This window comes from Akebia trifoliata, chromosome 16, assembly GCF_017979445.1.
Source record: "Akebia trifoliata isolate Shusen 1 chromosome 16, ASM1797944v1, whole genome shotgun sequence".
Classification (NCBI taxonomy): domain Eukaryota; kingdom Viridiplantae; phylum Streptophyta; class Magnoliopsida; order Ranunculales; family Lardizabalaceae; genus Akebia; species Akebia trifoliata.
The window spans coordinates 27,513,400-27,536,454 of record NC_141390.1 but is presented as its reverse complement, the minus strand read 5'-3'; the positions used below and the strand labels follow the sequence as shown (position 1 = coordinate 27,536,454).

At 35.2% G+C, this 23,055-nt stretch overlaps 2 protein-coding genes across 2 annotated transcripts; one reads left to right on the top strand and one right to left on the bottom strand.

The window, feature by feature from the left end:
* Positions 1-1,605: 1,605 nt before the first annotated feature.
* Positions 1,606-9,340, top strand: LOC147383189 (putative linoleate 9S-lipoxygenase 5). The gene is made up of 9 exons (XM_086428322.1): positions 1,606-1,874; positions 4,802-5,091; positions 5,956-6,196; positions 6,781-7,116; positions 7,347-7,432; positions 7,541-7,648; positions 7,742-8,046; positions 8,119-8,382; positions 8,476-9,340. The coding sequence occupies exons 1-9, from the start codon at positions 1,721-1,723 to the stop codon at positions 9,242-9,244; spliced, it is 2,553 nt and encodes an 850-aa protein (XP_086284448.1). The 5' UTR covers positions 1,606-1,720; the 3' UTR covers positions 9,245-9,340.
* A 598-nt stretch (positions 9,341-9,938) lies between these two features.
* Positions 9,939-17,029, bottom strand: FAP1 (Chalcone-flavanone isomerase family protein). Its single transcript, XM_086428323.1, has 4 exons — positions 16,577-17,029; positions 13,541-13,790; positions 13,153-13,244; positions 9,939-10,277 (listed from the first exon to the last, which is right to left on the bottom strand). Exons 1-4 carry the CDS (start codon positions 16,983-16,985, stop codon positions 10,138-10,140), a joined length of 891 nt encoding a protein of 296 aa, XP_086284449.1. The 5' UTR covers positions 16,986-17,029; the 3' UTR covers positions 9,939-10,137.
* Positions 17,030-23,055: the final 6,026 nt, after the last annotated feature.

Here is a 23,055-nt window from a genome sequence, read left to right as displayed (position 1 = left end):
TAATAATTTCTTTCCTAGTTCCCTTAACCTTGGAATTTTTCCTTGATATTTGGAGTTCAGATTTGTCAAACCTATCTTGTTTTCCCTACTCTGTCATCAGATTAGAAACTTAATCCAACCTTGTCTTGCAGTTGAGCAGGATTGGATTGCATGACTGATCTGGATACCTGTTCTTCGGGGTCCTACCTAATCCCTTCTCTCTAATAAGGATTTGGACATTTATTATTACAACTTTTACCCTCTACAATAATAATAATAATAATAATAATAATAATAATAATAATGATGATGATGATGATGATGATGATGATGATGATGATGATGATGATGATGATGATGATAGGATCCACCAATTGATGATAAGAATCCCATGAAAGAGACTGAGATCTACCATTTGATTTGATGGGATTCATCCGGATAACCATCACATTCATCACAAAATTTTGACCTAGCATTGTCAGACAGTTTGGTAGATTACTCATAAATTTATCTAGTCTGATAGGGAAATTAAAAGTCAAGAAACTAAATCATCATCAAATTCCGAGTCAACTCAAATATTATAATTGACACCCAGAAGAGTGACAATTTTGAATCATTCAAAGGAAAATGAACGTGTCGCATACCGGACTGAGTCGGACTAACTTTCCCTTGGAAACGAAACTTCCCATTGGCTTCCTTGCTCAAAGCAGACCTGACTAACATGTCAATTATTTGACAAAACCTTAAAACTCTTAATAATTAGTACGTAAAGTTGGCAAACTGGTCAGGAAGATAGTCCTCTCATTTGGTTTGACAAGCAAATTAAAAAAATCCATTTTTAAGATATTAAATTTACGTCCCATTTAAAACTAATAAAAGGGCTGCTAAAGAATTTAACACACGTGAAATAATGGAATACAAAATTAAAAAAAAAAATGGGTTATAAAGAATACAAGTAGTTGTGTATTTTGAAGAATAAGCTAACGTTGAATCAGGTCCCACCATGCTTTTGTTCTTCTTTATTAAAGAAACAAATATGGAACTTTCAAGGTTCCTACCTCGAAAGTCTACTACATCCAGATTTAAGATAATTTAAGGGTACATTATACTTTGACCTCCTTGTAATTTGGCATAATTTCATTTTAACCTCTTAACATTTTGATAATTATACTTATTATTTTATTTTACCCTCTTATTTTATATTAAAAAAATAGATTTTAAAATAATAATTAAAACGAGTCACTCTAAGCATTCATTGAACCCATTTTTTCACGAGAATATTTTTATTTATAAATAAAATGTAATATTTTAAAAATGGTAAAATGGTATTTATAAAAGGAATTTAACTGTTAACCTAACAGCAATTTAGCGGAAGTGTGTAAGTGAATCTCTTGGATAACTATAAGATAGGTAAGTGCAATTATCAAAACAATAAGGGTTAAGATGGAATTATGCCAAATTATAGGAGGTCAAAATGTAATTTACCCATAATTTAATGAGTCTTCCCTAGCTTGTCTTTGTAGATAAGACGAGAGGAAAAAAAAATACCGAGAATTGAATAAGTCTTTAAATACACCAAAACCTTCCACCCTACAAACTTCAAACACGTTTCTTCTACCTCTTCTCTTTGTTTTGTTTGAGACTATTGGGTCTTCTTTTGTTGTTGTTGTTGTTTGATATTTCAGAGCATTATATATCAGATTTCTTGCAGAATTTTTTTATTTTTTATTTGAAAGAAGAGATGGGTGTGAAGGAGATCAAAGGGTCAGTTGTGTTGATGAAGAAGAATGTATTGGACTTGAATGACTTCAAAGCATCGGTTCTTGATCGGTTTCATGAATTAGTTGGAAAAGGAGTCTCTTTGCAGCTGATCAGTTCTGATAATGGTGATCCAGGTGAGCATTTGTCGATCTACTCTTTTTTCCATTTATGTTTGGTTTTCATGCTGAGTCATAAGAGAGAGGGTGTTGTTAAGGAAGTTACAATGATATATAATGTCTGAAAGTCACAATAAAAGGTTAAAGGAGCAATATTTAGTTTTATTAAAAACATTTTAATTTTTTTTGTAGTTATTCATGAATATTTTGTTATTATGCGTCCTAGGTGCATTGTGCACCATATGCCGAAGGAATCGGCCCATACATCGACAATTCATGAAGTGTTCTAGATGAAATCTGTGCGGTACAGATGACATCATGAATTAGTTTGATCATGACCGTTGAATTAGCGGGTTTTTTAAATGATCATGACCATGAATTGAAGAACCCCAAGGGGTTGGCTCAATGGCAAGCCGAGCCTTGATAAGCTCCTCAAGAAAGGTAGGCCAAGTGTTTGAAACCCCATGAAACTATGAATTCCTTGGGGCCATCCTCCAAGGTCCGGTTGATCCTCAACTCAATCAGTTGCACACAAGACTTTTCGAGGGGGTGGTGCCTGTGACTTTTGGGATTAGTCCCAACTCAAAAGGTGGGGTTACCCATGATAAGTCGGAAAAAAAAAAAGATCATAAATCGAAGGCCCATACATACAAATCTATATAATAAAATACAATTGTAGGATTCACTTTTATAGGGGACGAACTTCTATCTAATTAGGATAAACATCTCATCCATTTACAATTTTTGTGAGATTTCTATCTAATTAGGATAAACATCTCATCCACCTACAGTATTTGTGGGACAGGGCTCACTTCATTAACTTTTCTCTTCACCTCTCTAATTATATTTCATCTTTTACTTTTTTTAGCTCATTGTATTGTTTTCATCTTTTTATCTTTAATCTCAAATTATTTTCACTTTTTCCTCCTTAATTCCAAAGAGGAGGCTCGTCCCTAGGCATAGGCACGGGATAACTCTAATTATATGATATGGACGGCTAACTGAACAGCAAGGCTTTCTTATTAAGCATGTTGGTGTAATTTTTGTTGGGAACAACAAAACTTAATACAAGGTTATTATTATAATAAATTTTTCATTACCCCTTAAAATGATTCAATTAAGGATTTATATAGGGTTTGCTTTTTTTAATTTTTAATATAAAACTTTGAAAATAGACGGCTAGTGAACTCCAAAATTTAAAATTGAAATCCCACGATGAAAAAAGTTTTTTTTCACATTAATTTATTTTAATATTCTTAGAATTTTATGCTCTATAAACATGTGGCATTTGATCATATTTTTGGATGTCACATCGAGATGTGGTCCATTCGGTTCATATAATTCCATCTCATATATATTGGGAAGAGATTGTATGGACCCAAGGACTATGTAGCCTAGATCGAGCCTCTTATTTGGGCCATGTGGACTGCCATATAGGTTCAAATGTCACCTCCCCTTCTTCAATTAAGGGTTCAAATCAAAGTTTGAATATATTTTTTAATAATAAATAATTTCTTTTCTATGATCTCTAATACTTCGAAAATGGACTATTGCTGAACTCCAAATATAAAATTGAATCCAACAGTGAAAAAAAAAAATTACATATAATTTTTTAAAGTTCTTAGATATTTTTACTCTATAAATATGTGTCATCCAAAAATAATTGTGTTTTTGGATGTCACATGGGGATGTAGTCCATATAGATAGGTGGTCCTTGGGTCCATATGACCCTCATCTCATATATCTTTACTATCATAATGAGAGAAGGACGAATAGAAGTGGTTCGACACAACAATTTAAATAGTTAAAAATGCCCCCCCTTCTACATTTAAATTTAATAATATCAGTCATTTTTATAAAAAATCTATAAAATTACTACCTGCAGTGTTATAATCACGAATTACTTTTGAAAATTACAAAAATATCCCTTTCTTATTGAAAATGGTTAAAAATGCCCTCCCTTTTGAAATTTGAATTTAATGATATCAAGGGCATTTTTGTCAAAAATCTATAAAATCACAATTTGACAATGCTATAATTACATGGGCTAATTTTTAAAATTACAAAAATATCAATTTCTTATTTTATCTTCAAAATTCCTGTAGTTAATATTTTTAATTACAAAAAGACTTATAGTACATGTGTATTTGCCCATGATATTCATAATATATATACTAGAGTCTGCTTATGCCTATAGTATGACGGTCATCCTCTTTAGGATTAAGTCAAAAGAAGAAAGACAAAAAAAATTGTAGGAATATTAAAAAAGACGTAGAAGGGTAAAAATAATAAAGTTGGAAAGATATTATTGAAAATGAGGTAAATGACTTGAACGACTTCATCTTCAGATTCTAACTAAAAAATCAAGATTTTTCTTCCCAAAATCAATCATCATTCTTTGCGTAAAATTTTCTACCCTAGTCATCGATCTTAAGATCCTTCTCCTTCAACCTTCAAATCTCATTAACAAAATAGGAAGTTTGGGGGTAGTAGAAGATTATAAAACTTTGGATAAAAAACAAAAAAGTCTTCCACAAGAAGTTGAAGACAATGGAGTGACAACAAGATTGAATAGGTTAAAAGTAATTTACCCTTATGGCTAAAGAGCTTGAAGATTATAGATTTTGGAAGAAAAATTGAAGGGGTTTTTTGGTTAAGAGTTTGAAGACAAGGGCTTTTAGTCATTTTCATATAATCTTCTCGAGTAGACCAGGCCAAGGCGGCTTTGTCATCAACCAAAACGTGGGGGATATAACTCACCCTTTTTCAAACCATGATACCAACAATTAACATTTTTTTTTTATCATGATTATATAGTCACAAAAATGTAACTTAGCCAACCCAATGCCAAGTGATTTCTTGGATCTTGATTAGGATTTTAAATATGTATTTATCGGTAGTGGCTTTCATATTAAGCTCAAATTAAATTAAATTCACTTGTACAGCGAATGAGATGCGAGGGACGCTTGGGCAGGCCGCGTATTTAGAAGAATGGATTACGACAATTACTCCATTAACAGCTGGTGAATCTGCATTCAAGGTTACCTTCAAGTGGGATGAAGCCGAAGGTGTTCCTGGGGCTTTCATAATCAAAAACTTTCACCACAGTGAGTTCTACCTCAAGACCGTCACACTCGAAAATGTACCTAGAGCAGGTCATGTTCACTTCATCTGCAACTCTTGGGTTTACCCAGAAAGACGTTATAAATATGATCGGGTTTTCTTTGCCAATCAGGTACGTAAAATAGTGCCGTTTGAGCAAAAACGTTGGCAAATTTTGATAAATTTTGCCCAGTATATCTGTACCAATCAGTTGCAGTTGGGACCCTCTTTTTGGTAGTATTAAAGTTCATATAATGGCTCATATTTATAGAATTTCTTTTGATCTGTTAAGTAATTTTGCAGATGCAAAAATTACACTCAAGGGTTAAAAAGATCCATCATAACAACTTTATGTTACAGTAAATGAGAGATGCTATTGGCACCCATACTTTTAATTAAAGATTTAAACACACCATTTGAACATCACAAAAGTTTGGTTCAAGTTATTTACTCAATATTAGCACCCCAATTTTTACTTATATCCAACCATTAATTAATTTTTTTAATTTTAATTGAGTGTAACAAGTAAAAGTTGGGAGGCCAATAGCAGCTCTCAAAAAAAAAAAAAAAAATTGCTAGGCAAAAATAAGTAATATTGAAAACGTTAGTTGAGATAACCAGCAAAAGAGTACAAGAACGAAGAGGAAAACCTCAACGTAGAAAAACAAACTAATCCTCTCCAGAGAGATTACAAATTCTATCCTAGTTAAAACACAAAATCCTCAAAGAAAATCACTCTCAGTTCCTTAAAGATTTTAATTTTAATTTGAAACCATTATAACTAATAATAATAGTTACTACAACTAGAGAAACATGCTATATAGCAAATAATAGAACAGTTTTGTGGTTTTCTTGTTATAATGGACATTGTAATGTCGTTTTTCTCCTTTTTTTTACTTAAATTTTTTTTCTTGTCCTGCAATTAAAATATTAAATGGAGATGCTAAGCTTCAATGGATTTAAGAACTAATCATAAATTGTACAATTAATGCTGCAGACTTACCTTCCAAGTATCACGCCAGAGCCTTTACGTAAATATAGAGAAGAAGAACTTGTGAATCTTAGAGGTGATGGGACAGGTGCGCTCGAGGAATGGGATCGAGTATACGACTATGCATTTTACAATGATTTGGGAGATCCTGACAAGGGCACCGAATATGTGCGTCCTGTTCTCGGAGGGTCTACAGAGTACCCTTATCCTCGGCGTGGAAGAACTGGTAGACCACCTACAGAAACAGGTAAGAAAATCTGAGTTATATTCTCCATAATTTTAGAGAGATTCTATTGCCACACCAACTGTGAAAAATCGAAACAGCAAAGACGACAAAAATTACACACACAAGGATTTACGTGGTTCGGCAATATGCTTTCATCCACAGAACAAGAACAATCACTATTTTCTCACAAGTTTTACAGCCTTAGAGATCTCTATTTATAAAGCCGGGAGTTACTAAAACACGTTTTTCTCACCAAACAGAACCCCCTCGAAAATATTACATGATTGTCCTTTTTGTACCCCTAAAAAATTTGGGCATATAGAATACAAGACATATCATACACAACACCATTTTTTGCTAATGCCACCCCAAATTCATATATAAATCTCCAAAGAATTAGCACAAATCTTGGGGTGGCATTAGCAAAAGTTGGTGTGGCAATAGAATCTCTCTAATTTTATTACAGATCTGAGCTTCTAATGCTACTGTGGAGTATGAACCTTCCCCCTCATAACTTAATAACATAACAAATAAAAACAAATAAAGAGTAGTTTTATCCAATATCCTAACCTATTTTTTTTTTTTTTTTTTAATCATTTTAACAGATCCTAACACGGAAAGCAGACTGCCACTGTTGAGCCTGAACATTTACGTTCCAAGGGACGAACGGTTTGGCCATTTGAAGTTGTCAGATTTCCTTGCATATGCTCTGAAATCCCTAGTTCAATTCCTAGTCCCGGAGATTAAGGCTTTCTGTGATAGCACTCCTAATGAGTTTGATAGCTTTGAAGATGTATTAAAACTCTACGAGGGTGGAATTAAGCTACCCAGTGGTCCACTCAGCAATATTAGAGATGCCATCCCTTTGGAGATGATTAAGGAACTTGTTCGCACGGATGGTGAAGAATTCCTTAAGTTCCCCATGCCTCAAGTGATCCAAGGTATGTGTGTAACTCTGAAACACCCATTTTTATTGGTGATAGACTAACATAATTTCACAAAATATTCCCATTTCCATGCTTACTGACATCAAAACTTTGAACTTCGGATACAAGGCATCATACATACAAGCATAAATAGACCTACATGTGCATAAGTCGTAGTGTATAGAAGTATCTCATAATGACCAGAGTATCTATTTTGTGATTTATGTATCTCATAATTACTGCAGACGACAAATTTGCTTGGAGAACAGATGAAGAATTTGCACGAGAAATGCTAGCTGGAGTGAACCCTGTTTCTATTCGCCTTCTCCAAGTAAATTAAAGCTTCCATATTTTTTTATTTATTTTTTCTAGAGATTCTAGCACCATTTGTTTCTGCTTTGGTATCTTTTTCAATGACTAATAGGCTATTAATCTGCAGGAGTTTCCCCCAGCTAGCAAGCTCGACGCAAATATATACGGCAACCAAACAAGTTCAATAACCAAAGAGCATATTGAGAAGAATCTAAATGGGCTAACAGTGCATGAGGTATTTATATTAGATCATCATCTTATTTTGAATCCTAATAAACCATACAATTTCTTAGAAGGGTTGTGATTGAAAATGTGTTTCTTTGCATAGGCTCTGAAGAACAATAAGCTATTTATATTAGATCATCATGACACACTGATGCCATACCTGAACCGTATAAACACAACGACGACGAAGACCTATGCCACAAGAACACTCCTCTTCCTGAAAGGTGATGGGACGTTGAAGCCTTTGGCAATTGAGCTGAGTTTACCACACCCAGATGGGGAGAAACACGGCACTGTAAGCAAAATCTTCACACCAGCCGAGCATGGTGTTGAGGGTTCGGTCTGGCAGCTCGCAAAAGCTTATGCGGCCGTTAACGATTCTGGTGTTCATCAACTCATCAGTCATTGGTAAGATTCTGCAATGCGCTGCAAGATTATTCAATGGAATATGGGTTTGAATGGTTGTGATTCTTCTTGCAGGTTGAACACACATGCAGTGATCGAGCCATTCGTTATTGCAACAAATAGACAATTAAGTGTGCTTCACCCGATCCATAAACTTTTGCATCCTCACTTCCGGGATACAATGAATATAAATGCCTTAGCTCGACAAATCCTCATCAATGCCGGGGGTGTGCTTGAGAAAACAGTCTTTCCAGCAAAATTCTCCATGGAGATGTCCGCCGTGGTTTATAAAAATTGGGTTTTCACCGAGCAAGCACTCCCGACTGATCTCATCAAGAGGTGAGCCACAACTTAAAAAAATTATATATAGAATGTCTCCGTAATTTCCGAGTTTTACTAAATTGATGGATGGATTGCTTTTGCTTCATTCAGGGGAATCGCAGTTCCGGATTCCAATCATCCCCATGGCCTCCGCCTACTGATTGAAGACTACCCATACGCTGTTGATGGACTTGAGATCTGGGAAGCGATCGAAGCATGGGTTCATGAGTATTGCTCTTTTTATTACCCCACCGATGAATTGATCCAAGGTGACTCTGAACTTCAATCTTGGTGGACGGAGCTTCGCAATGAGGGTCATGGTGACAAAAAGGATGAGTCGTGGTGGCCAAATATGCACACAATAGCCGAGCTAACCCAAACATGCACCATCATTATATGGGTGGCCTCAGCCCTTCACGCAGCAGTCAATTTCGGACAGTACCCCTATGCTGGCTACCTCCCGAACCGCCCGACCATGAGTCGCCGCTTCATGCCTGAACCAGGCACTCCCGAGTACGCCGAGCTTGAGTCAAATCCTGACCTAGCCTTCCTGAAAACTATCACTAGCCAGCTTCAAACCCTCCTTGGTGTATCCCTCATAGAGATCCTGTCAAGGCATTCTTCTGATGAGGTCTATCTGGGGCAGAGAGACACTCCAGAGTGGACGTCGGATACAGCACCACTGAAAGCATTTGAAAAATTCGGAGAGAAGCTGATAGAGATCGAAAATAGAATTATAGAGATGAATGCAAACAAACAGTGGAGAAACCGAGTTGGGCCTGTCAAGGTACCATACACCTTGCTCTATCCTAATACCTCCGATGATACAGGTGTAGGTGGACTCACTGGCAGGGGAATCCCAAATAGTGTCTCAATATGAATATGATCTCTAATTACTTTGTTATTAATTTCTCAAATAAACATTACTAAATAAGTCTTTGTATCCTTCCATGTCTATCTTAATCGTATTATGATTCTTATTATGTCCTACCAATACTTAGATTTTTTCTTTCAATAAGTGGGTGAAGGTATGGAATTACTACTCACAACTTTACAAACTCACCAAGTTGGCACCTTCAAAACAATAATCAGAGGTTTAACCAAGAAGACTTCTCAAAAATTAAAATAAAATAAAATTCACAACAAGTACTTCAGTTCCATTGTCAAAATCAGCAGACTCAGAAATAAGGGAATGAAAAACAGCTAATTCACCAGTCAGCCCTCACAAACAGATCATGAAACCAGAAACTCAAAAGCCCTACAAAATGTTGATGGCTTTTTAGTAAACCAAAGTCGTTGTTTAATAGCTATTTCGCTTCAATCTCACCCTTACAAAAAAAAAAAAAAAAAACAAAAAATTGAAGATCTAGTTACGATTATTCAAATAGTCAACTTCCTTTATAGGATTGACCATCTAAAAGAATGCAAGGATCAATCATCCCTAACATGCCTCTAAATTTTTTCTATTTCTTAAGAATTTAGAACACGTGTCTCGATAATTTCAACAGAAATTTAATACATCATCTTATTTTCATTAAGTTTTTATGAAGAGTTGCACATTTACTTCACCCATATAAAAAAAAGATCAAATTAGGATTCATAACTAATAAACATACAGATTTTGGTGGAAAACTCTCAATGCGATGAACATCAAATTGAATCTTCGAAGTTAAATACATCTTAAGAGGGTGATAAAGCATTTTGGCCATACACATTTCCCACACAGGGAAAATATTCCAAACGTCCACTGAAGCTCTTTCAACAACTGCTTGCCTACTTTTGAAGAAGAGATGCCAGATTGAGTTCGATATCTTCTTTTGCTAGTGCATCAAATGGATCTTCACCAATATACAAGTCTAAAATAGACCGACATAAAAGTTTGCTCTGGATGCTCCCGACTTCCTTCCCATCAACTACAGAAAGGATAAAGTAGAAATCAGAGCTTGAGTGGTGGACACTTTAACAGTATTATAAATGAGTAGAAAGAATTTGAAAGTAAAATGAGCTTGATTCATGTGATCCAGAAAAAAGATGACCTTGCAAAGACCTGAAACTTGCTGTATAGGAGAGCAAAAAATCAATACCCTCCTTTATCTTTCTAAACATTATATAGAAGTTTACATGGATAGCTCAGAAAGGAAAAAAAAATGTCCATCAGTGCTTTAGGAATATTTTTCTAAGACCCATTTGAAAAATGCCTTCACATATTTCCAAAACCTGGGACTTTCCATTGTACATAATGTTTTTTTGATAGATAAAGGAAATAGAAAAAACAAGCGGTAGATCGAGGTGAACTACAAAACGATAAAACAAAACAAGAAAAACAGAGACACGGTTCCAAAGAAACTATGACTCCGCGAGATTACAAACACAATCCCAATGGACTGGGAAATCCTCAAAGTAAACCCCTCTGAACTCCTTGAAGATCTTACACCCAAAAAAAAAGGAATCCAAGGATTGATAATAAGAACTCTTGATTGGATTGAGCCTTCTCTTCAAACATGCTAGCATTCCTTTCCAACCAAAGACCCCAAGTAATCGCAAACAGGGTTAAACTCCAAAGCAACCTCTTGGACTGGCGAAAACTCATCCCCAATTGGGACCATTCCCCAAAGACATCTCTCACAAAACACTGCATTCCGAACAATGAGAAGAAATGATTCCACACCTCCTTTGCCAGAGGACAATGCACAAGAAGATGATTAGTCGACTCCTCAACTCGCAAACACAAACAACAATAATTGGGACCGCAGAATCCCCTTCTTTTCAATTGATTTAACGTAAGAATTCTTTCCTTAACTGCAGTCCACACAAAGAAAGTCACCTTACAAGGTACCCCGGGGTCCCATACAGCTACATGGGGAAAGAAAGCATCACCACTCCTCCTCAAATCTTCATAAGACTCTCGCAGAGCACAGACCTTTGTTATTTATAACCCAGGACTTAGAATTGTCTGCATTTGGGTCTCCAAAACATTATCAAGGCTTTCCAACAACTCTAAGACTTTCGGCACCTCCCAATCATTCAAGGGCCTCCTGAAGCCCAAGCCCCAAGTAGAACCTCTAACACCAACTCCCTGAAAGCTTGTTACCGGAAGATTCCTTTTTCTTGAGATGGCAAACAAAGATGGAAAACACTCCTTCAAGGGACTCACATCACACCAAGAATCCTTCCTAAATCTAACTTTGTCACTCCTCTCAACCTTAAAAACCACCCTCTTTTTGAATTGAGGAAGGATCTCAAGAATACCTTTCCACACCCCACACCCATAAAGATTCTTAGCCTCTCCACTTTCCCACCCAAAAGATTCTTCCCCAAAATTTTCCACAATCACCTTGCGTTACAACTCTTCGCTCTCCCCTCCAAACCTCCAAAGCCACTTCCCCAACAAAGCACCATTCAAGGAACTCAACTTTCTAAACCCAAGACTCCCCATACTCTTAACCGAACAATCATTTTTCCAACTCACTAGGTGTAATTTACTCTTCCCTTCCAACTCAACATAATGTGAGAATAGAAAATATGATATCCTCAGATTGAGAAATAAAAAATACTCTCAAACCATTAAAACAATAAATTAGAGAGATTCTATTGCCACACCAACTTTTGCTAACACCACCCCAATTCATATGTAAATCATGAAAGTAGTAGCACACATCTTGGGGTGGCATTAGCAAAAGTTGGTGAGACAATATAAGCTATCAAAATTATTATTTGCCATCATATTGAATGGTTGGAGGATAAATACTTCAAGACTTAAAGTTCCTCACAAAAGCGCCTTTCAATTTTTCAAAGTTGACATAATACTCAAAGAAACATAAAAATGCCCAGTGGCGATCGAAATAAAGACTTCTCCAAGAACAAGTGACCCAATTCAATTTAGACACTTGCAGCTTCACGAAGCCCATTGAGATTCTCAAAATCGAAATGTTATGATGGTAAATGGAATTATGATTGAGATTCTTAATGTTGATTGGTTAAAACGAAGCATGATTGAGATTGAATATTTTCATACTTGATCAACAATAAATTCCTCAAGAGACAGTTGTAGAACATACCGATGATACATGTCAGGAAAAACAAAAAAAATACAAATCAACTACCATTAGGTATCTGTTCCAAATTTTTGTCACACTGTTGGGGTTCTCTTTACATAATTCATTAAAAGCAATGATTCCTATAAGTGGGATTTTATTTTTATTTTTTTAAAATTTCAACAGGTCTAGTGTGTTTTACTCCCACTGTGGTGCTACATGAATGTATCACTCTGGAACTTAACTTGAAAAAATCTGCCTTGTTATCTAACTACAGAGAATTTTGAAGTCATCATGGGGGAGGGTGAGGATATTGCTGCCTAGGGACGTGATCCAACATGTGCCTAAGAAATATTTTCATACAAGAATGGTTGAACTTTCTTTATCATCCCATTGAAGTTGAACCCTTGAATGACATCAAATTGTTTGAGGTCTCCGTGTACAGATGGAGACAGATTCAATGGTCAAGAAATTGTCATATGACGAGAAAGGAAGTATAGCGGGTCTTTTCTTAAACAATTTCAAACTCTTGGCGTCAGATCATTTGTCCCTAAAACCATGGAAGCTGCCTCTTCAATTCTATTTTAACAAAAAACATGAACCCAAAACTCAATAATATAGCAACATGGATTAAGCAAGAAAAAAAAAGGGTTGAGCAAGCCAAAAATATAAAGTGTTGAGCCTAATGGAATTTATAGTAGAGTGAATAAAATATGATAATTTTCTAGAACTCAAAAAAAGAAAACCATCTCACTTGTCGTGCGAAGTATATGACCATATTCCCTTGAAATATCTATCACAGATCCCCGTGGTAACTTATATTCATCTCTAAACTGGGAAGTGAACCTGCAACAAAAAACAATATTTTATCGTAATCAGGTTACACCAATAAGGAGAACAAATTCAAATAATAATAAGGTTATAGCAACAAAATTCTGAAATATGAAGAGATGGATTCTACGTTTCCACCTCTATGAAAGTTTCTCACTATTCTATTAAAGGACCACTAAATATTAGATCAGATCATAAGACAATAATCGAGAAAAATACAGCCAAAATGAGTGACATCAAGTAAAAGACCAATAATCTCCTAAATGCAGTAAGGTGTGTTAAAGAAACCAAGAAGGAGAAAAACAAGTTACCTCTGAAGCAATTCCTTATTATCAGCCCCTCCAAATTTTTGGAGTCTGCTTCCGACAGACTCTTCAAAGGCAGTACGAACGGAGCGAATGCTTAATCTTCCATAAACTATTTGAAGCCTGACAGTCATGCATATATCCTTGTCCATGACATCTTCATAAAAATCCTTGTTTTCTTTCAATTCAGAAACTGAAAGTTTACCATATTTCTCACACAGAGTGTTATTTACGTCACTATCATCAGCATAAACACCTGTAGGAATAACAGAAATTCCATTGTAATGGAAATTTGACAGATCCATGTGGACAAAATTTACAAGTTTATGTAGATTGACTTGGATACTCGGTAATTCAAACTTTATAAAAATAATTCAACATGGTTTGTGGGTATTTATAAATATGACAACTAAAATCAATGAAGGGCATCTCTAAATATGGGATCCCAAAGCAATGAAATGTTGGTTTTTTCTCAGTTTTGTCATTTATGTGTTGTTAGGATAGAAAAGATAAACAAGAAATAAATAAAATAGTAAAACAAAGAATCTCAAAAAAGTACCAATTGGACTCAATTATTGGTTTGAACAAAGCGAGGGTTGTATTAAATACAATAGCCTCAAAACAGATTTCACCCTTGCAATGTGCTAGCAATCTCTGTACGTCTGTCTCCCAGGATACAACGCTCCACACGTGTACAAGGCAGCACTCCAAGTGTACATGTAAAATCGAACTTGTATTGTGTTAGAGTTGTGATGCCATTTGCGTTTGTAGAGTTTGAGTTGTAACTGTTCGAACAGACACCCATGTTTGTAGAGTTGTGATACCATTTGTGTCTCTTAGAACAATTACGAGTGAGTCTCTTAGAACAGACACAAGATGAGTTGTAACTCATTGAGTTCAACTCAGTTCAACAAAATTTTAGCAAAAGTGGGTTTTTCACGCGCAATCACGTGAGTTAAATCCGAAGATTTGCACCCCCCCTGTGCGTGCATAGCATGCATACACATGCATGCTAATGCGTGGGCTTGACCCATATCTCTCTCACACTTACTACATTATGTGAGAGCTTCTACATAAGAGTTACACTCTTTAGTTGTTTCTATCTGATGTGGGATTAAAATTTCACACCACAACTTATAAACAAACCACTTAACTTGTACTTTCACCTTTTTACTTTTACTCTTACTTTTACTTTCACTTTCACTTCCATTCAAACATTAGGATAAATCCCACATTAATCCAACAAGTTTAACAGCCTCAGCTGCAAGGAAATCAAACCAAGAACAATATAGAAAAATAAACAAAGAAGCAAGCACACAAAGATTTGCATGATTCTCTCAAGATTGAGGTATGTCCAATGATCCACACTGATTCCACTACGAAGAGAAAATTCTTTTTTCCTGCTAAATAAAGAGAAATATATAACCCCAAGAAACTTAACAAGGATTTCATGTATCACCATTATACGTACGAAAATACCCTTAGTTTTCGCTTGACTGGAGAAAACTATGGAATAATTAACAGTAACTCCTTGCTGTCCAGTACCATCAGGCTCCACAAAACGTAACATTAGCGAGGTATCAACCAGTGGTGCTATTAGACCTATTCAACAAAGAGAGCTCTATATAGGGAACACACAAGTCTCTAAGGGTGTGTGAGACCAAGTGTGCATAAAATTCCTGAACATCACCAGATCAAAAAACGAGTTCGCGAACGTTTCATGGATTCTTTTGGTTTGAGTGAAAAATATTAAGGGAAAATTATCAAAAAAGGGTCAAAGTCTTAATTAATTATAAATAAAAAAAATAACATTTTTTTTAAATTACCAAAAACAACTTAAATCATTGGACTGTCCAACGTTTCAATAACTTGCTAGACAGTCCAACGTTTTATATTGTATTTGGCATTAAAACACCGAAAATGTCCCTTTACTATTAAGGCCTTTAGTGGGTATTTTCGTCATTCAAATTCATAAAATAACATAAAATGTTGGACTGTCCAACGAGTTACTAAAACACTGGACAGCCCAGCCGTTTAGGTTATTTTTGGTAATTTAAAAAAAAATGTTATTTTTTTTTTTAATTCAGTACGACTTTGACCCCTTTTTCGTTAATTTTCCGAAATTATAACTAGGGGTGTCAATGGGTCAGTTCTATATATATATATATATATATCCAAAACCGGTACCCTAAAGAAAATCTTGGTTCCAGTTCTTATTGATTTCAATTCCAGGTATAATCCTTGCACCCAGAACCAACCCTACAAATACCCAATACCCAGCGAGTACCCGCCGGGTACACATTATGATAGATAATGTTTTTTTTTTATTGAGAAAAAAATATAAGTACCAATAAAATAGACAATTATTTATAAATATAGCAATTTAACCTGTAATTCATCATTTGAAAGCTAAGATCGACAATAAATTCTTCAAGCAAATCAAACTTTAGAGAATAAAATCGTAAAAAATTATAGTATGAATCATTTATTTGAGGTTGAAATTGTATAAAAATATGGAAAATGAATGAAAGTTCATGTAGAGAAAAGGTAAAAATTAAAGATTTCACATCTTCTTTATACTTTAATTTTACTTCAACCTTTTTTTTTTACTTCAAGATATTTCTTTGTAAGCATTTAATTAGACTACTAATTTTTCTATAGTGTGATAAATTCACTAGTCGGGTACCGCAGTGGATACCCAAAGGAGACCCGATTCTTATTGAATCCTTAAGATAGCAAACCAGAACCCGACTGGAACATGGCCGGGTCCACATTGGTAGATCCAAAACAAACTAATCAGTTTTTGGGTTTATTGGGTACCCATTGACACCCTTAAAATTAACAATGCAGACTAACCAACCAAATTCAGATGAAATAATGTTCTAAATCAGGGTCTGTTTACAATGTCATGGTTCTTCATCTCAGGGCATAATGTGCAATAAATCAATTAATTCAAGATCCGAGTTCAACTATGAAAAAAAAGTCTAAATTTGCACACAATAAAAAAGAACAACAAAGAGATGAAATTTTAATATTTTATACCGAATGCATAGACATCGATGTTCTTCAACCCAAATACGCTCTTCTTCCTTAACCCAATTCCAAGCAGTCGACGAGTATCGCTTAAAATGGCGGGAAAGGAAACACCTGTTTTCGATTCGACAACGATTTCAGAAGGATTATTAACTAGAGAGAGGGAACCCCACATGGGAGAAGAGAAATTTGTTGGGTAATGGGAGATGAAGAAATCCAAAGCTTTTTGGAGAAATGGGTCTCTCTGGTTTGTGGTTTTATGGGAAATGGCAAGACCCAATCCAATCCCAACACCAACTGAAGCTGCAACAGTGGCAGCCATGGCTGCAGCAGAGAAGGAGCGAGCGGAGGAAACATGGTGGTTGTGAGGGTGCTTGGTGGACTGAGAAAACAAGAAGGGGAAGCGCAGAGAGACCATTTTTTTTTCTTATGTTTAAGAGACCAAAACTTCCCATTGGAGCTCAGTTGATAGTTGTTGAACATACATACCAGTGCTCTCTAGGGTGTGAATGGGTACCCATTTACCCGGAACCGAAACGAAAAACCCCGGATCCGATTCTCTTTTTTATCGGAACTGATTAGAGCCGGGTCTAATATGAAATCGAACCGATAGAAACCGGGATGATTAGGTTCCATCCGATACGTATCTGAAATCGATTTATTTTGTCGTTTATTTTTACATTATACGTGGTTAAAGGTAAGGGCGGAGCTACTAAGGAGCTGGTGGGGGCAACTGCCCCAATAGACCTTTAAGACACCCCTATATTTTCAACTAATTACATACCCCATTTGTCCCCCACTGCCTCACCTCTCTCCCCATTTGCCCCCACACCCTCATCTCCCTCGAATTTTTGCCCCCACACCCTCACCTCCCTTCATTCAAGTTCTTCAACTATACAACTAATCATAATTTGCCCCCACTACAAAAAAATCCTGACTCCGCCCCTGATTAAAGGTTATCTTATATTTTAAAATTAACATATAAGATAAAAAGTTCTTCAAATTTCATATAAATTAAATATTTGGGATTAAAATAAGTCATTTCTTTTTAAATTTATTACTTGTAAAGGAGATAAATTGTAATTTTTGAAAATAAAAGTCATTAAATCATCTTTTTTGTGGAACAAATTATTATTAAGTTGATACTTTACAAATAATATATTATTTTTTATAAGGATTTTTTTTTTATTATATGTATAATGCTTTAGAAATAATTTTTCTCATTTGATTATTGAGAATCGGAACTGATGGCTACCCGTGATTTTGGTGGCTTCGGTTTCGGTTCCACTTATTTTTAAATCGAAATTGGAACCAACAAGAATTAGAATCGATAAAATATAATTTTTATGGTTCAAATATTCATAGGAATCGACCCATTGACACTCCTAGTGCTCTCTTCTTAAGTAGTTTGAGACTTGGGCTTCGGTCTAGATCTTGAGCCCACAAGGGTTGGGTTGGGCTAAAAAATTTGAATCCGTTTAATTTAGGCCAAACTAGGGCTTAGAAAGTCGAACATTACCCGACCCACTATTATATGTTATATGAATACTAGATTTTGCCAGTGTCTATGACATAATAATCATCAATGAGGTTAAGAGGGTAAAGGAGGAAATACACTAAAGTTGTTAGGGTATTATTGAAAAAGGGTAAAAATAATAAAGTTGGAGGGATATAAGTGAAAAGAGTCATGATGAATGCATGCGGTTTTGGTACGTGATTGATGTGGCAAGGGTACAAAATCATTCACTGATACATTGGAAAAAGATGTGCGGTTCTGTGTCCTTGCCACATCATCCACATACCCAACCGCGTACCAAAACTGTGTGCATTCATCATTGTTCTACTGAAAGAGGGGAAAAAAAAGGAAAGAAAATAAAGTTGGAGGGGTACTAATGGAAAAGGACATAGAAACAATATATAACAAAATTGATTAAGTATTTTTAAAAAGGGAGGAGAGAAAAAGTGTATGGGATAGGATCCGGGTTAGATCTTAGTCCTACACGTGGCAGCATTCAAGTCGAAAGGGCAAGAGGGATGGTATCCTAACACAGCTCAATAACAATAAAATACATGGTTTTCTAAATAGATGTCACAATGGAATCATTCATCCTAACCTATTTACATGGAGGAGACAATTTATCCGCAGTGATCGATTCAATGGCGCTTTTGTTGGAATCAATCCAAATGCAGGCAAAATCTTTGGCACACCACCCCCCATGATCTTAGAGTCATTGATACAAAAGTTGTTAACTATTTTTTTTATAATCAGTCTTGAATGCATAAGTTAATTTTTTTTTTCCAAGTATTTCATCACATTTGGTACTACAAGGTTCTATCTTAGGATTGCTAGTTATATGACCAAGATCAAGAGCCAACTATTTGGTTAATGTATTTTATCCTATATGGGTTAGAAGTTTTGGAATGGGCCGATTTTTTGTTAGGATGATCACTATTGTGAGGAGATCATCCTCACAAAAAATCAGCTCCTTCCAAAATTTCTTTTTGTTTTTAATGAGAGAGAGAGACTTTCAAAGCTTTCAAAAATACAAGATGATTGACTACTGGTGGCAGCATTAGCTAATGCATTTACCCTTTCATCCATTGGATTTATTAACTTAATTATGGGCAAGGAAAGGCTTTTAGCTGCAAAATAAGGTCATGTTGTAGTTCCTATTTTAAGAAGGAAAGAAAAATGATGAAGAGTTTTTAATTAGGTGAATTACCATTTTTGGGAGTCGAATAGGACAAAATTCTGATTCTAGCTCACCATTCATTTTAATTTCCAAGACATGCCTCATGAGATCAGGTTTTTTAAAGTGACGATCTCACTGCTTTTTCCAGGAAAAAAAAAACCTGCGATCTCATTACTTTTTATCAGTGAGATCGTCATTTTAAAAAATGTTGCAATCTCGTTAGGCATGTTTTCGAAATTAAAATGAATAGTGAGCCGGAATGGTGTAACAACTTTGGACACTAATTGTCAGGTTAATACAACTATCTAGGGCTCTGTATAGATTTTCGAGATAGGTATCGACTGTCAATTTATCGAGCCCTTGGTTAGATGCTCAATGTACACAAGCACTTTCCATCTAAATATTCCCATTGATAGTACTTGTATTTATCGATTTCACATTGTACCACACCATTTACTAACATCAAACATTGTACTACACATGCGTGTTGCAGGGCATACGCTCCCACAACTTGATTGTCTTATTTAAATGCACCCCAACTCTCATCACTTCCATCTAACGAAGTCTTATAGACAAACTCTATCACTATCTTAAACTAATCTAATGCAATCTTCATAAAATATAATAAGGTGTAACGCATTACACTTTATTACAAATAATCTGGGTTGTATTGGTCGTTCTCTAGCAATCTTGTTTCTGTTATCTCTCAGGATTCAAGAGGGGTTGTCTTCTTGAGATTGTAGTTGGTCTGGATCTGCCTTAACCCTATTTGAACTTTCAATAACATAAGAACTCTCTCAGACATAATGGAAATAGATAAGTCAAGGCCAATGTTTATTGGACTCACTGGTTTGATCATGTGCATTGTCTAAGGAATGACAGTGTAATTGGGCCAATGTCCAGGATTAGTGGTCATAGTTTTCAACACTGGACTTCTTTCGAAGAACTTGAATGGCTGAAGCTCAAATCCACCACTTAATGTCGGCATTATTGGGAAATCTTCTTGGCAAGGGATGTGATGAAACCTATTGTGTACCACAAGACGATATCCTTGTTCTTAATAGCTCTATTCCTGCACAGCTCACCCAAACAAGAGAGACTTGGCTTCAATTTCAAGAAAGAATGACATGTAATGTGGTAAGAGCCATAGCATATTGATCTAGACCATGAAATTGATCGATCATCTCTTAGATGGGTCAGAGTCTAAACTTGGAACTCATTTTGAACCTTCAAAATCAATTGGGCATTGAGTCCATAACTCAAGGCAAGGTGCACCAAAAGGGTGCCGAGGCATTGGGGTCAGGTGGCCAAACATCCAAGGTGTGTTTGAGGTGCAAGTATAAGTATTTTTATTTCTATACTTTCAATACTACAAAATAGGTTGTCATGGATGTTTTAGACGAGTGAAGGGGAAACAAATTTGAGGATAGTAGTGGACATGAACTATTGAATTTTATTTATTATAATGGTGGATCATGGACATGTTTAGTATTGAGTATTGGCTATCAACTTTTTAATTATAGGGGATTGAAACTTGAATTTAAGTCTGGGGACTGAAACTTGAAAATTTAAAATTAAAAATATATGTTGCTTACCTTATTTTTAATTTTCAATTTAAATTATTAATATATTATATACAATTTATTTTAAAAAATATCATGTGCTTGAGGCTTATGCCTCGAGGCACTGGAGATCCCAACTCCTCGCCTCACACCTTGCATCTGAAAACATTCTAAACCTTAGATTGTGGGAACAAACTTGCATACCAATGCAACTAGATTCATGCTGTATAAAAATTTGGGTAATTTTGATGTACCCCTTCCTTGATCAATGATAAGAAATTGATAATTTTTTGACAGTTTTGCAAAATATTGTGGAATGATTTATTTGACGTCAACATATCATTTCATGCATTCAAAGGTAATTTCCTAGATATAATGTGGTCTCTACGAACATTTTAGTATCAGGGGCATTTCCATCATTCTTTCAATATAAAGTAAAAGGTTGCCTGGATAAAAAAAATGAAAATGTGACCCATGTTTTTTAAGTTAACTAGAGGTTAACCTGTTTTTTTAATAAAACTAGTTCTGATAATATGACTCGCCAGGTGGCATACTCAATGGACTCCCTGCGTGGACAAGTTCGGAACCGTAGATTTGTATGGCTTGGGATACACATCTCCCTTGAGATACACTTTTTTATGGGAAAGTGCAATCATGTATCCCGAGATGTAGAGATCTATGGTTCTCGAACTTGTCGTGTCAAGGAGTCAATTGAGTATACCACCTGGCGAATCATATCGTCATGACTCATATAAAATTTCCATTTTATCCCCAGAAATCCTACATTTAGGGGTGTCAATGGGTCGGTTCCGGTTCGGTTCCTATGATATTTGGAACCATAACCTTTATATTGTATCGGTTCTGGTTTCGGTTTTAAAATTAGTGGATCGGAATCGGAACCGGAACCATAAAAAATCATGGGTACCCGTCGATTCCGATTCTCAATAATCGAATGAGAAAAATTATTTCAAAATCATTATAGTAAAAAATTTCTTCTAAAAAATAACATATTATTTGTAAAGTATCAACTTAAATAATAATTTGTTCCACTAAAATGATGATTTAATGACTTTTATTTTCAAACATTAAAATGTATTTCTTATACGAGTAATAAATTTAAAAAGAAATGAGTCTTCTTAAACTTAAATATTTAGTTTATATGAAAGTTGAAGAATTTTATATTATATATGTTAATTTTAAAATATAGGATTACCTTGAATAATGTATAATGTAAAAATAAATCGGTTCCGAGTACCCACGGGTACCCATTAGATAAAACCTAATGGTTCTGGTTCCTATCGATTCGATTCCATATTAGACCCGACTCTACTCGGTTCCAATAAAAAGGGAATCGGACCCAGGGTTTTTGATTTCAATTCCGATTTGGTTATGGGTAAATGATTACCCATTGACTCCCCTACCTACATTGTTAGCAAAATTTTTTAAAAAAAAAAGCTGAATTAACTAAGCTAGCATCAATTTCTTTATTGATACCTTCATAGTAGATATAGCGTACCATAAGAAGGAAAAAAAAAATAGAAAATAAAGTTCAGGGGCTGACAACGCATGATTAATCCCAAGAAAATAAATTTCGAACATGTACAAGTCCAAATTTATACTAGTTTTTTTTCTTTTTTAATCCATAGATGCAAATAAGATATTTATCTTTAAGAATTGTAAAAAAATCTACTCTAGAAAACAAAACTTGCTTTTAGATAAATATGAGTCACTCGATGCCTCGAGAAGTAATTCTCGAAACGTCCACCATACTTCAACATGTACACTCGATGCTCCTAAAAAATAAAAACCACAAACTTTAATAGGACAGAGGAAATATAAACCCCCCCAAAAAAGAGAGAGGCAACAAACTTGACTAGAAGGAAGAGTGAATCCATCTACAATGATAGAAACCCCATGGAAATGCAGTTTAGTAGAATTGGAATCGTCATTATCAATTGAAGAGCTCAAAGCACCAATATCAAATTGATTTTGAAGATTTTTTTTATTTTAATAATGATTTTTTAATTAGAAAGTCTTCACTCGGTCAATGCTTAGCTGAAGTGGCATGAAAATGGAACCATAGATATTTTTTCCACCGGACACACATATGCACATCCTCATAAAAGATGTGAAGTTATTTATCCCAATGAAAAAGATCTACGATTCTGTGTTCATGCCACATTAGCCAAGTATTGACCAAGTGAAGACTTCCTTGTTAGAAAATCAGTACTCT

What these genes read in the sequence shown, in the direction of transcription:
- LOC147383189 (XM_086428322.1), top strand. Translation starts at nt 1,721, where the DNA reads ATGGGTGTGAAGGAGATCAAAGGGTCAGTTGTGTTGATGAAGAAGAAT. An exon ending in CATGCCTCAAGTGATCCAAG is followed by an intron (nt 7,117 to 7,346) that starts GTATGTGTGTAA and finishes TAATTACTGCAG; the next exon opens with ACGACAAATTTGCTTGGAGA. An exon ending in CCGACTGATCTCATCAAGAG is followed by an intron (nt 8,383 to 8,475) that starts GTGAGCCACAAC and finishes TGCTTCATTCAG; the next exon opens with GGGAATCGCAGTTCCGGATT.
- FAP1 (XM_086428323.1), bottom strand. Translation starts at nt 16,985, where the DNA reads ATGGTCTCTCTGCGCTTCCCCTTCTTGTTTTCTCAGTCCACCAAGCAC. An exon ending in AATAAGGAATTGCTTCAGAG is followed by an intron (nt 13,245 to 13,540) that starts GTAACTTGTTTT and finishes TTTTTGTTGCAG; the next exon opens with GTTCACTTCCCAGTTTAGAG. An exon ending in TCATATACTTCGCACGACAA is followed by an intron (nt 10,278 to 13,152) that starts GTGAGATGGTTT and finishes TCCTTTCTGTAG; the next exon opens with TTGATGGGAAGGAAGTCGGG.